At 43.5% G+C, this 13,771-nt stretch overlaps 1 protein-coding gene across 3 annotated transcripts in view; it reads right to left on the bottom strand.

Moving 5' to 3' along the window:
• The window catches only part of SCHIP1 (schwannomin interacting protein 1), a 148,928-nt gene that overhangs the window by 40,210 nt on the left and 94,947 nt on the right, over window positions 1-13,771 (bottom strand). Inside the window, exon 1 of one of the 3 annotated variants that reach the window (XM_008055935.2) lies at window positions 13,551-13,764. The exons of the other annotated variants lie outside the window; for them this stretch is intronic. Within the exon in view, the coding sequence (XP_008054126.1) occupies window positions 13,551-13,628 (78 nt within the window). The 5' untranslated portion in view covers window positions 13,629-13,764. Of the gene's footprint in view, window positions 1-13,550; window positions 13,765-13,771 lie in introns of those variants that run through there. 3 annotated transcript variants of the gene reach the window in all.

Below are 13,771 nucleotides of genomic sequence, written 5' to 3'. Positions count from 1 at the left end.
AAACCATTAACTATAGCAGGGGTGTCCGACCTTTTGGCTTCCCTGGGCTACAGTGAGTAAAGAGGAATTGTTTTGGGTTGCACATAAATTATATAATATAGTTAGTGTATATACATAATAAGACTTCTTTAAAAATATTTATTTTAAAGTTTAGAAAAATGATAATATAAAACTAATGGGAAATTTGACCTTGTTTTTTTAAAACTAATATGGTTTGATGGAAGTGGCTGCAAGTTCTCAAGGTGCTTGTCAGAAATGTGTGTTCAAATTTTGCCCTTCCTGTGCTTCATAATTGAAAACAGCTGCTCACAAATGTATGTGCTGCCAAAAAGTGATGTCATGAATAAGGCATGATTATGAACTTCAAAAATGGAGCTACACATGGGGTCACAAAGAAAATAAATACTAAAAGACACATGATGTTAAAAGATTTTGTGGGTCTGCATTCCTAGCTGTCCTGGACCAAATGTGACCTATGGGCCGTGGGCTAGATGTGTCTGACTTATATAGCATAATACCACAGCTGGGAACCTTGAGTAAAGCAAACCACCCCTCCAAACATGCAAGACTGACACCTGTGAGGGTCCAGCCAAAACAGAATCACATTACTTGATATCTTTCTTTAAAACAAATTCATTTCAAAATTCCAATATCTTCCCAGAAGATCTTGAGTAGTCAGTGAATCTATTTCTCAATCCATGTAATAGGCAAAGGAGTTTCTCACCCCATGTTCCCAAGAGTCAGAAAAGTTGAGTGGAACTAAGTATCCAAATATACAATCAGTAGAAAACAATAGAAGTGTTCATGATTAATGTTCAACGACATGCTGAGGTCTAAAAGAGGCTTTATTTAAAGCAAATACCTATCTCAGGTGTGAATACATCCTTGATTTCTTGTCTATCTTTCCTGATTTACTTGGTAAACCAGAGCTACAAATTTTAAGGGAGTCCTTAAAAATATTTCTACTTACATTAATTACAGTTCTTTACACCTGGATGCTTCATTCATAGTTTAAAGAGGGCAGTTTTAGAATATACTCTCTTATCCCTTCTCTTTCTCTGAACACCACTGAACAAATCAAGACAAGTATAAATAATACAGACATTACCCATAATCCCGTCACTTAGAGAGAGATCACTGTTAACATTCTGGTATATTTCCTCCCAGTTTTTTTTTTTTTTCCTCTATGTGTGCATTTTTTTTCCTTTTTGTAAAGCTAAGATCATATTGTTTACTATATTTTGAGAATTTCTTTTGTATCACTTCCTAGTCTTTTTAAAGACTAATAGTGCTGCTTTTAAGCACTATTTTTAAAAACATACTTTTTTTCTCTGAAGCAGTTGGAAAGGAATAAAAACATGATTTTTAATGGTCGTCTAACTCCTATGGAGTTACCCTCTATGGTTAGCCATTTGGGTTGTGTCAAATTAAAAACAACACAGAAGTTAGCATCTTTGCATAAAGCTCTGCCCACATGTCTGATTATTTCCTCGGGATAAGTTCCTGGAAGTGGAATTACCAGATCAGCTGAGTGTGAACATTCGTTGAGGCTCCTGACACATTCTGTCACATTGCTCTAGAGAAAAGCTGTTCCAATTCACATGCCCACCGGCAATTACAAGGGTGCAGCTTCCACTATATCCTGACTAACACTGAGCATTTTCACTAAAAAAAAAAAAGGATAAAAAGGTTTTAAAAACTATGGTTAGGTATGGTGGCTTACACCTTTAATCCCAGCCCTTGGAGGCCAAGGTGGGAGAATCACTTGAGTCCAGGAGTTCGAGACTAGCCTGAGCAACATAGCGAGACCTTGTCTCTACAAAAAATAGAAAAAGTAGTCAGGTGTGGTTGTGTACACCTGTAATTCTAGGTACTTGGGAAGCTGAGGCAGGAGAATCACTTAAGCCCAGGAGGCTGAGCCTACTGTAAGCTGTGATGGTGCCACTGTACTCTACCCTGGGTGACAGAGTGAAACCCTATCTCAAAAAACAAAACAAAAACAAACAAACAAACAAAAAACCCAACAACAACTTTGATAGGCAAAAAGTGGGATTATTTAATGTATTTGATTATCAGTGAGGGCAAATATTTAAATGTTTTTAGTTACTGTACTTTCTTTTCTCTGAATTACTTATTCCTAGCTTTGCTGATTTTTCTACACAGGTCTGAGAGTTTTAAACATCTTATATTAAGAGTATTTGTCCTTTTGAGTTTTAACCTCAAGTGTTATGCACATAAGTCAATAGCTTGCTTTTCCTGTCAAGTTTTTGATGGCTTATGTGCTTGAAAAGTCCCTCCCATGTCAGAGGTAAAGGACCTCACTGGTGGATACAACCAGAGAAGTTAGGCTAATTACTTAGCAGTTGCACCTGATCCGGGGTTATGGAAGTCTGCAATACCTGGTAGCATTATGATTAATACTCCAACAATTTCTGCTTTGAAGGTGAGAAACTGAAGGAGAGGAATGGTTGCCATACTGTTGGGCAGAGGAGACAAGACTCAAGCCTATGCTTTCTAATCCAGATCTTTCTGCTTTTCCACATCCCTCTTCCATACTGAAAAGCAAGGTACCCAAGTGAATAATTATGATGGACACAACGCTGGGGATAAAATGTGACACTTGAGGAGTTATGGGTCTACTTCTTTGAGATGGATGTGATGTTTCCTCAGAAAAGGAGAAAACACTTGACTGCTAAGCATACATGCCATGAACTAATCAGAACCACAAGAATTTACAGCATAAATATCTTCTAATCAGGGAACTGTCCTTGTCACCACTGCTCAGTCTTCATATCCAACAATTAGAACCTAACTTCCTCTCAGCTGCCCACAAGTGTAAAATACGTGGGTTTCAAAGGCTTCTTTAGGGAATTAACTCTTTAAAGAAGTAACCTGCAGGACAATTATGTCTTCCAACTCCCTTGCCCCAAACCCAAAGATGCTCCAGGGAGAGAAAGAGCTATGCAGGAACAGGAGAAGGTTGACCCCAAAGGACACTGTTTGGCTGCACCTGTGGCAACCAGCAACACATCCACGGCTAAAACAGTCTTGGCAAATATTCTCAAAAAAACCCAAGTCAAACATCTAAAATGGATCTTGCTGGCAAAAAGCAGAGAGCAACTGAAGAATAGGACTCCACTAGGAAGTAGAAAAGCAATTCAGGACCAAGATGAGAGGAACAACATGCTCATACACTCACCATTATTCAGCTCCAGGAAGGTTTTTTCCTGCCTGTCATCAAATTCCCTACTGCTACCTCCTGTGTCTGAACAGATAAGGCTCACAATGACTTTTGAGGGCACCACGCGCGCCACGATCTCAGAACACAGACCACTAAGCGCTTGTAGACTCTGAACACCAAGGCGAGGCCTTTCCCCATGTGGAGCCATGTCTTACTGCAATGCCCAGCACTTGACAAGGACAAAGAGGGGTGTTTAGTAATGAAATAAAAATCAAAATGTTCTGCTTGGGTAGGTCTCATCTATCTCCAAATCTAATACATTCCCATGTCCTTTCTATCCTTCCTTTCAGGATACAGCATGGGCACACCGACATCACTCTGGCATCGCCTCCCCTGGCTCTACCTTCCAGCCTCTGGCCCAGCCCACCATCCTGGGGTCTCAGAAGCAGGGGCCACCTAGCCTGGAACATGCTGATCTGCACATCTATTTGCAAATGGAGAACTGGGTTATTTTCTCCATTCCCCAACTTTATGGAGCTGACAAACTGTATTTTTGCAGGGGCATCAGTGGGGCCTCTAGGGATCTCAGGAACACACTTCAGGAAATAACATCCTCCAGCAAACCTGAAGCCATCTGTGCTTAGGACACTACAAACAGCTGCTTCCTTTTGACTCCTGCGCAGATGACGAAACCCACACAGCGGGAAGGGCCTTTCAGACCCAGGAGAAGAACTTTCTGAACCTCCCCAGAAGATGGATAGGTTTTACAGAAGCTTGACCCAGAGAATCAGGGAATGTTGGTGAGAGTGGCACAGAGGTGGCTGCTGAGGGGCTGCTGAAATGAAGGCAGACGTAAGAATTGGAGCCAGGAATGGGCCAGGCCTGCACAGGAATCCTGGGGGGAGGGAGGAGGGCGAAAAATGTTTCTCCCAACACTCTGTCTTCCATTTCTTCCCTTGATTGAGCGCCCCCTCCTCCCAGATGCATCTGTTTCTTCCTTCTACCTGTTCACCATGGAAACTGAAATCGACTTTTTATTGTTGGATGTACTTGTCTATATGCTTGCTGTCTCAGTACTAAACTCAGTAGTAGGCCTTCGTTACTGCTTTTAGCACCCTCTTTTCTGCACTGCTAAACTGTTACTTAGTTCAGAGCTTCTCAGACTTCAGGGTCTGAAGACTCACCTGAGGATTGGGTTAAAATACAGATTCTGATTCACAGGTAGGCCTGAGTCTGTTCGTCCCTCCCTCCCTTCCTTTCTTCCTCCCTTCCTGACAGGGTTCCACTCTTTTGCCTGGGTAGAAGTTTAGGGGCACCACCACAGCTCACTGCAGCCTCAAGCTCCTGGGCTCCAGTGTTCCTCCCACCTCAGCATTCTGAGCAGCTGGATTACAGGTGGCACCACCATGCCCTGCTATTTCTTTTTTTCTAGAGGCAGGGGGAGTCATACTATGTTGCCCAGGCTGGTCTTGAACTCCTGGCTCAGTGACCTCCCACCTCAGCCTCCCATGCCTAGGATTACAGGCATGGGCCATGGTGCCCAGCTGACTACATTTCTAATAAGCCCCAGGAATTGCAAGGGGTCAGAGGTTTCACTTGAGGACCCCTCTACGGTGAAGAAGCCTCACAGGCCGTAACTATTCTTTCTCTATCTTCTACATTGGTGTGTTACACACAAGCTTCAAGAAATGCTTGTTCAAGCAATGAAGCAAACACTTTCCACCAATGGTAAAAAGGAAAACAATGTGCCACTGAGAAAAATCTTCCTAAGGATTGTGGGCTGTATCATCCCAGAAGCAGATGAATACACGAGTCCCCAGGGCCAGAAGGGAATTCAGGATACCAGGGGCTGTTGGGACACTGGCCTGTCAAGTAGAGAATTGCACAGGTGGGAACACACACACACACACACACACACAGACCCTCTCTCACATATTTTTCGTTTTTTGAATTTTTTGAGTCAAAGTCTCATTGTTATCCAGACTGGAATGCAGTAGCATGTTCATGGCAACCACAGCCTCAACCTGCTGGGCTCAGGTGATCCTTCTGCCTTAGCCTCCAAAATAGCTGAGACTTTGGGCGCGCCACCACGCTGGCTAATTTTTTTTTGATTTATCGTAGAGACGAGGTCTCGCCACGTTGCCCAGGCTGGTCTTGAACCCCTAGACTCAAGCAATCCTCTTACCTCCACCTCCCAAAGTGCTGGGATTACAGGCGTGAGCAACCACACCTAGCCACTGCCACACATTTCTTTAAGCCTGTAGTTCTCACACTTGATTGTTCATGAGAATCACCTGGAAGGTTTGTGAAAACAGACTTTTTCTATTTCAGAAGCTCTCAGGTGGAGCTGAGGATGCGCATTTCTAACAAGCTCCCAGATGTTGCCATGCCACAGGCTCGGCACTTTGAGAACTGCAGCTTCAAGCAATCACACAGCCAGAGGAAATGCAGAGCTGGGTCTCCTCTAACCTAGCACACGTCTGCTCCATACGGCAGGTCCAGACGCTGTAGCCAGGTGGATCTCATCTGGAGCGGCCTGGTCTCTGCTAAGACCTTGTAGGGACGCGTGTTTTGAAGCAATTAATGCTTCCCTTGATTCAGTGCCTCATGATAGCTGGTACAGTCGCCAGGAGCGGCACCAGGGAATGCTGCTGGGACTCTGTGGCTCCCTGAGGAAAAGCACTCTTCCTTCAGGAGAGGGCCAGTCACTCCTGCTGTTCTCCCCAGCATGTGAGAGCTTTATTCTAGCATTACAGGCAGCTCTCTGGAGTGGGGGAGACTGAGGTTTTTCAACATTACAAACCAGAAGTACTCCTTTGGTCATCAGATGCATTTCATTAGGCCAGGCACAGAGGCTCATGCCTGTGATCCCAGTACTTTGGGAGGCAGAGGCAGGAGGACTACTTGATCCCAGGAGTTCAAAACCAGCCTAGGCAACTACATAGTAAGGCCTCATCTCCACAAAATTAAAAAAAATTAGCCGGGCATGGTGGCATATTTCTGTAGTCCCAGTTACTCTGGAGGCTGAGGCAGAAGGAATGCTTGAGCCTAGGAGGTAGGAGGTTGAGGCTGCAGTAAGCTATGACCATGCCACTGCATTCCAGCCTGGGCGACAGAGTGAGACCCCAACTAGAAAAAGGAAATCCAACTGAGACAAACCATGGGTTTGTTACAAGATCAAAATATAAAAAGAGCATTCCATGAGAAAATAAATGGCATGCTTTTGAATGTCAAGTGCATAAATACTTGTACCATGCAGGTTACTTCAAGTTCCTGCATCTTATTTAACCCCCTGGGAAGTTAAATTATTAATAGAAATGTAAGTTGAATAACATAGTATCTTTTTATCATGCCACTGAATGGAAATTAAGTCTGGATACTTTCTTTCATTTTGTATTTCTGATGTTTTCCATTTCAGACACACTAAGTATTCTAGAAAGGTCATGATGAGCTGTCAAGAGCCGTCAAATACAGTCTTCCTGAACTGGTGGTGAAATGTCTTAATCGGTTATCCTTGCACCAATCTGCCTAAACAAGTGTCTTTGGATAGGTGTTATCCTGGGTTGCTGGGCAATGGTGACGCCTTTGCATGCTGCTAGCTTAGGACCAGTACTCATGAGAGAGCTGGGTCTAGGTTCCTAAAGTCTAGGATGGGCACCCAAGAGAAGGACTCTGGGACCTAGGGCCTTCTGACACCTGTTGTGCTTGAGAATTGACTCACATCAAAAGTGCTGGGAGGCTGGACATGCTCATATCTGTTATGTCAACACTTTGGGAGGCAGAGGAGGGAAAATTGCTTAAGTCCAGGAGTTCAAGACAAGACTAGGTAACATAGTGAGACCTCTTCTCTACAAAAATAAAACCAAAATTAGCCAGGTGTGGTGGCTTGTGTCTAGTCTAGCTACTTGGGAGGTTGAAGTGGGAGGATTGCTTAAACCCAGGAGTTTGAGGCTGCAGTGAACTGTGACTGCCATTGCACTCCAGTCTGGGTGACAGAATGAGACCCCTCCTCAAAACAGATTTAAAAAATAAATAAAAATAAAAGTGCTGTGATGCCAGTCCAGAAAATGCAGATGTTTGTTTGCAATTAGTCTGTCTATGAGGATGGCTTTGCCTGGTGTTGATGCATTCCTTCTTCTCATACTACAGGAAAGGGATACAACAGAAGCAGGCAGAAAGAAGTATCCCCAACACTCAAACGTTCTGTTAAGGGTCGGAGCAAAGGTATTTAACAGACACCTAGGGTTAAAGTTCACCGGTTACTTGGAATGGGAATCTTGCTGAAGGAGGAGTCCAAGGTTTAGTGTGCAGAGCTGACTACCACAGTGGATGTGTTTCAACTTCCACTCCTCAGGGGACACAGTGGAAAACTAAACCATCTTCCTCCTCTTGAGAGCAGCACATCCCAAACACGAACTGCTGGGAATCAGTCTGTGCTCACTCCAGTTCCCAAATGATTGCTTGCAGACACCGCAGGGTAACACAGGGCAGTGTTCTCCAATGACTCTATTTTTAACAGGTGCCATTTCAGAAGCCTGGAAGCCAATCACAGCCATTCAGTATCACTGTCAGGACAGTTCCTGACACTTACTGCATGGTTATGAAATAGCCTAGTCTTGGTCAACTGCCAGGAAGCTGTGTCCTCAACTTCCTCCCATGTCAGGATGGACAGAGTCTAGGGGAGCTGGACACGGAATCATGACCAGAAAGGAGGTGGAGGTAGGGATTTGGAGTTGAGGAGACCCCAGTGGACATACTGACTCTGCCATTACTGCAAGTCACGGAGCCCTAGTTTTTTCTTCTTTTTTTCTGAGTTGGAGTCTCTGTCGCCTATGCTGGGGTGTGGTGGCAAGCTCATGGCCACCACAGCCTCGACTTGCTGGGCTCAGGCGATCCTTCAATTTCAGCCTTCCTAGTAACTGGAACTATAGGAGTGCACAGCTATGACAGCTAATTTTTAAATTTATTGTATAGACGAGGTCTCGCTTTGTTGCCTGGGCTGATCTCTAACCCATGGGCTCAGGCAATCTTCTCACCTCCACCTCCCAAAGTGCTGGGATTATAGGCATGAGTCACCACACTTGGCTCCAGTTTCTTCTTCTTTTTTTTTTTTGAGTCGGAGTCCTACTCTGTCACCCAGGCTGGGGTGCAGTGACACACTCACAGCCACCGCAGCCTTGATCTGCTGGGTTCAGGCGTTCCTTCTGCCTCAGTCTCCTGAGTAGCTGAGAATACAGGCACACACCACCATGCCCACTAATTTATGTATTTAGTGTAGAGATGAGGTCTTGTCAAGTTGCCCAGACTGGTCTTGACACTTGGGCTGAGGCAATCCTTTTGCTTCAGCCTCCCAGTGTGCTGGGAATACATGCCATGAGCCACCATGCCCAGCCCAGCTTCTTCTTTTGAAAAGAAAAGAAAAGAAAAGAAAAGACCTATTTTTTAGGTTGTTTTGCTGGTCAAATGAAATATTATCTAGAAAGTACTCAGCACAGTGCCTGGTAGAGAGAAAACTAATTAAGTGGCAGCTGTTGTTAATATTCAAAGGAAAGGGTGAGTGGAGAAAGGGAGGGGAAAAAAAACCCAGAAATATCTGGAACAGGCAAATCTATAAAGACTAGAAAGTAAATCAGCGGTTGTCAGAGGCTAAGAGAAGGAAGCATTCAGGAGCCACTGCTGATGGGGACAGGGTTTCTTTTGGGGACTGCAAAATGTCCTGGAATTAGAGGATGGTTTGTATAACCTTATGAAGATACTAAAAACCATCAAAGTTTATGTTTTAGAGTTGTAAATTTTATGTATGTGGATTATACCTCAATTTTTAAAAATCTGTATATATATTATAATATATAAAATCCATGTATAAATATATGGATTTGTTATATATAATCCACCATATATATAATCCATCATATAAATTAAATATATGAGAAAGTACTAGAAGCCTAAGGAAACTGGTGAGAAGAGGGAAGAGTAGACAAGGCAGAGCCTGAGGAAGACGACCGTGACAAGGAAAGGTGTGTGTGTATGAACAAGAATAAATTTAACATACCTGGCACTTAACTGAAAATCTAGTTACCTGAAACAACCTGTTCCCTGACCACAGATGGTTGACCAAGATGTGCCAATGGATGACATGATGGTAAGGAGCCTGACTAGGAGCCAGAAGCCTTCACACTGATGACATCTAAGACCACCCAGGCCCATTCCTCTCTTTCTGGAAGGTGGAAGGGAGTTTCCCCAGGTGGTCAAGGGAGTTTCCACAGGCTTCGGTCACTGGATATGGCCCTGCAGGCATACTCTGCTCTCGAAGACAGGAAGACGTGCAGGTAAGTGGAGGTTGATGGCTGCTTTTCCCAGTGATTTTGTGGAGGAGGGCAGAGTGTCTGTCTGGAATGGCAGCTGGCATTCTGTGTTCCTGTTTATTGCAGTTTATCTCCATTCACCTTTTTAAAAAAACATGAGGCGCAGCTGTGGCTTCACTTTAAATATTGTTCCTTCCAGCCTTTTAATTTTTCACAGGGTCCTCCCTATCTTTCACCATAATTGGATGCACAACACTGGAAATGGCCCCCTGAGGAACACAGTGAGGCCCCTGGCCACAAGTCGCCTGTGACTCCTCTTCCTGACTCTGTGCAGGGAGCCTGGGACAGAAGGCAAAACCAGCTTCCCTGTGCTTTTTCTGCTCGGGGACAAAATTGGAGCCAGGTTTCTGCCATTTCCTATATTAAATTTTCTTGCTCTCCTCTTATTTCTCTCCAATAGTGTCATCTGAATCTTAACCCACCCAAAGAGAGCATATACTGGCTATGTAAACACTCTTCCAGACAGCAGCCATTCCAGGTAGCTTGTATATGCCCCTTCTGTCTAGACTGTGAACTCCTGAACTCTTGGTGGGTAGGGGGAAGATCAATCTCCCTCCTGTAATCCTGGCGCCCATCTGGACTGTAAGCTCCTGGGGGGAGCTCAGTCTCCCTTCTGGGATCTTGGTGTCAATCAGGACTGTAAGTTCCTGGTGGGGAGCTCAGATTCCCTTCTGAGAAGCTGGTGCCCATCTGGATTGTAAGCTCCTTGAGGGGGAGTCCAGTATCCCTTCTGGGATCCTGGAGCACATCTGGACTGTAAGCTCCTGAGGGGGAGATCAGTCTCCCTTCTGGGATCCTGGCGCCTATCTGGACTGCAAGCTCTTGGTGACGGGGAGCTCAATCTCCCTTCTGGGAAGCTGGTGCCCATCTGGACTGTAAGCTCCTGAGACAGGAAGCTCAGTCTCCCTTTTGGGATTCTGGCACTCATCTGGACTGTAAGCTCCTGGGAAGGAGGGGAGCTCAGTCTCTCTTCTGGGATCCTGGCACCCATCTGGACTGTAAGCTCCTGAAGGAGAAGCTCAATCTCCTTTCTTGGGATCCTGGCACCCATTTGGACTGTAAGCACTTAGGGGGAAAGCTCAGTCTCCCTTCTGTGATTCCGGTGTCCATCTGGATTGTAAGCTTTTGGGAGCGGGCAGGGGTAGGGGGGGACCTCAGTCTTTCTTTTGGGATCCTGGCACTGTACACTGTCAGAATCTCAAGAGGGCTCTTGGTAAATGCTGGTGAAATGAATCAGGACTTGTTAGTTCCCCAAAACAGGCAGCTCAATGGTTCTTTACCAAGGAGCAGAAGTTGCTCAGGGCACAGCAGAGAAATCAAAGCTGAACACACACACCTCGGCCCAGCCAAGGTCTGCACTCTTCGTCTTAAACACTGAGATCTGTTTTCCGTTGAGTACAGTTTTACTATTATTATTACATAAACCAGAGGTCTTTAATGAAACATCCTTCTTACAATCATGGCCTTCCCCAAGGAAAAGAACAGATGCATAATCTTTTCCTTCCCCTGCCTTGGTGGAATCTAATTTTAGTCATCAGAAAGTGACCTTTCCCCCTGAAGGCTGTTTGTCTGACTTTAAAACAACCCTGTAAAATAATCCCTATCCACGTGTGGTATTTATTAGTGCAACTGGTTTGGGGATTTCTAGGGGACCCAGCCAAGGGTCTACTGATTTTTTAACTATTCTTGATAACTGACCTTAAAGTTTGGTGAGTGTACCACAGAGAAGAAAAAAGAAATAGTAGGACTTTTTATTTTTACTTATCTATTTTAAACATTTTATTCTTTAAAATATCTATTTCTGTATATGTTTTATACATACACATATTTTTGCAGTGGTAAATGGGTGTAATTTCTGAATAAAAAATATATATATTAGGAGCATGAACTAAAAAACATTTTGCTGATGGATGCAAGGTCAAAAAAGGCTGCACAGCACCGCTTTATGGCATCTAATTTAATTTTCTACTTAGCCAACCAAACAGCAAAAACATTAGAAAAGGAAAATTCTAATTAAGGAAAGGGATTTTTATAGTAGTTAACTGTCCTCCTATTCTTTATATTTAAAAAAAAACACATATGTTGCCCTGTTTCACTAGAAGCTCTTAGTAAAAGTAGATTTTTAAAAAGCATAATAAAGTCTTCATAGTAATCAAGATATACATAAATTTGAAAGCATGCTGCCTGAGAAAGGTGTGTAAAAATGACAAGAGAACACCTCTCATGTTTAGAGTTCAGAACACAATGTTAGGATCTCTGGGCATTCCACACATTTAGAAATTTCACTTTTTTTTTTTTTTTTGGTACTAATCTATCAGATACTGTTTCTCCTGGAGTCACAGGCGGCCTCCTACTGCCTTGGTAGATAATGGGTTACACAATGCAACTCTGTCTTGTTGTTGATGTCTCAAAGCTCCTTGAGTCCTTCATGTCTGTAGCTGTACTTAGCCCTGTCTCAGGTGGCCGGCGTATCATCGCTCATTCTGGGCAGCTGGGTTCTGTCTCCACTGCTAAGTAGGATAATGCGACTGGTCATGACTTTATTGTCATGGCATTAGCAATGGTATGTCTTTCGTTTTTTCCTGAGTGCAAACTGACCTACACTTTTCTATCCATGAAATGGTCTGACAAAGGAAACCGTGACCAGTGCTCTGGCAATGCAGATAGAGGAGGTCTGAGAAGGCGATACTTGTACAGGGCTGGATAAGCAACCCAACTCCCACGGCAGTGTCCCAAGTGTCTTTTGTATGTTGCTTCCGGCAGGAGTAGACAGCTGAGAAGTGGTAAGTTTTCAGGACTCGGGGAGCTCATCACCTTGGACCCTCTCTTCCCTTCTTGGGGGCCACAAGGGGAGGAAAAATGCACAGGGCGACATGGTAGACCATTGAAATCCCTCTTACATATATATTTTTTAAGTTTTCAAACAGAGTTTATTAGAGAAAGGAAGGAGACATGCCAGAGCTGGCATGGACAAAAGAAATCGCCCCTCTTACATATTAAAGTCTCAGTTTCTGGAGAAAGAGCATAGGCCCTTGTGAACTGCCCTCAGAAATAACGCATATACTTGAAATAGCCCCCACGCTCACACACAGTTAAGTTATATACACATAAGATCTAAACTGCCATATTTTACACGACTATACTTAAGGATCTACCATGATAGAAGCTTCTTTCCATACTTCACTCTGGGGAAAAAAAGAGTTAATGATGTATTTGATCAAATTAAAAATTTAGCAGCAAGTTGTACTGTTCTATTAGGCTAAATGAACTAAGATTTGCCTTTGAAGGGAAGATATCTTCATTTCACCGTGGAAGGAAGGACTCCTGCTCTTCATAGTACACTGTGCTGTGAACTACACTTGACTTATGGCAAATGAGGGGGAAGGACACTGTGTGTTTAGCCTTTTGTGGACAGACAAGCCTATACTTGTAGTTTGATTTCATGACCTCACCCATATAACTAAAGCTATTTTTACTTGGGCCTGTATTCCCAGAACATTATCATGTAAAACATTCTCAAAATATATTTACTGACTTTCAAAAAAAAAAAAAAAAGGCAAGCAAAGGAATAATAGATACTGTATCAATTTTTAAAAACTCAAAACTTTATATTTTTCATTGTTAAAAAAGTCACACTTAGAAAAATAGGTTAAACACTCCAGAAATTAGCAAAGTGTCCATATATGTCAACAGTTAAAAAAAAATTCTGTTACATATAAAGTCTGCCTAGTAATTAAATGCATAGGAGAATAATTTTTCTGACTTCAGAATAACAACATGCGTATTTTAGTGACTGCTATAATATATTAATGAATATAGGCTGGGAAAAGCAGAGAGAAGGCTCCTAACTTCCTGCATTGGCTTCTGTGCATTTAAAATGTTTTCCTGACTCTATTGTGGCAATGGCCACTGAGTGTGAACTGGCCACCCCTTAAGGGTGTTTTTTCTTCCGGTTAGAAAAATGGTCCAATTGTTTATCAACAAAAAGAGCTCTCCCCCCTTACCTTTTTATAATTCCCCTCCATATCCAATGAGGATTCTTGACTGATGATGTCATCCATTCCATCACTGTCCAAATTCATCCTTTAACTCTTTAGAATTTCACTTAAGAAACTACCCCCATGAATTGATAGGCTGACGTGCCAACTGCCCAGAGCGCCAATGACTGCTCATGCTGACATGGACAGCCGGGTAGGAGGCCGTGACCGGCTGTGTGTGACCTGCC

The sequence above is a fragment of the Carlito syrichta genome, unplaced genomic scaffold (genome assembly GCF_000164805.1).
Source record: "Carlito syrichta isolate Samal-C Ts95f unplaced genomic scaffold, Tarsius_syrichta-2.0.1 Scaffold302038, whole genome shotgun sequence".
NCBI classification, from domain to species: Eukaryota; Metazoa; Chordata; class Mammalia; order Primates; family Tarsiidae; genus Carlito; species Carlito syrichta.
Note: the sequence above shows the minus strand (reverse complement) of the source record. Positions and strands in the feature narration are given on the sequence as shown.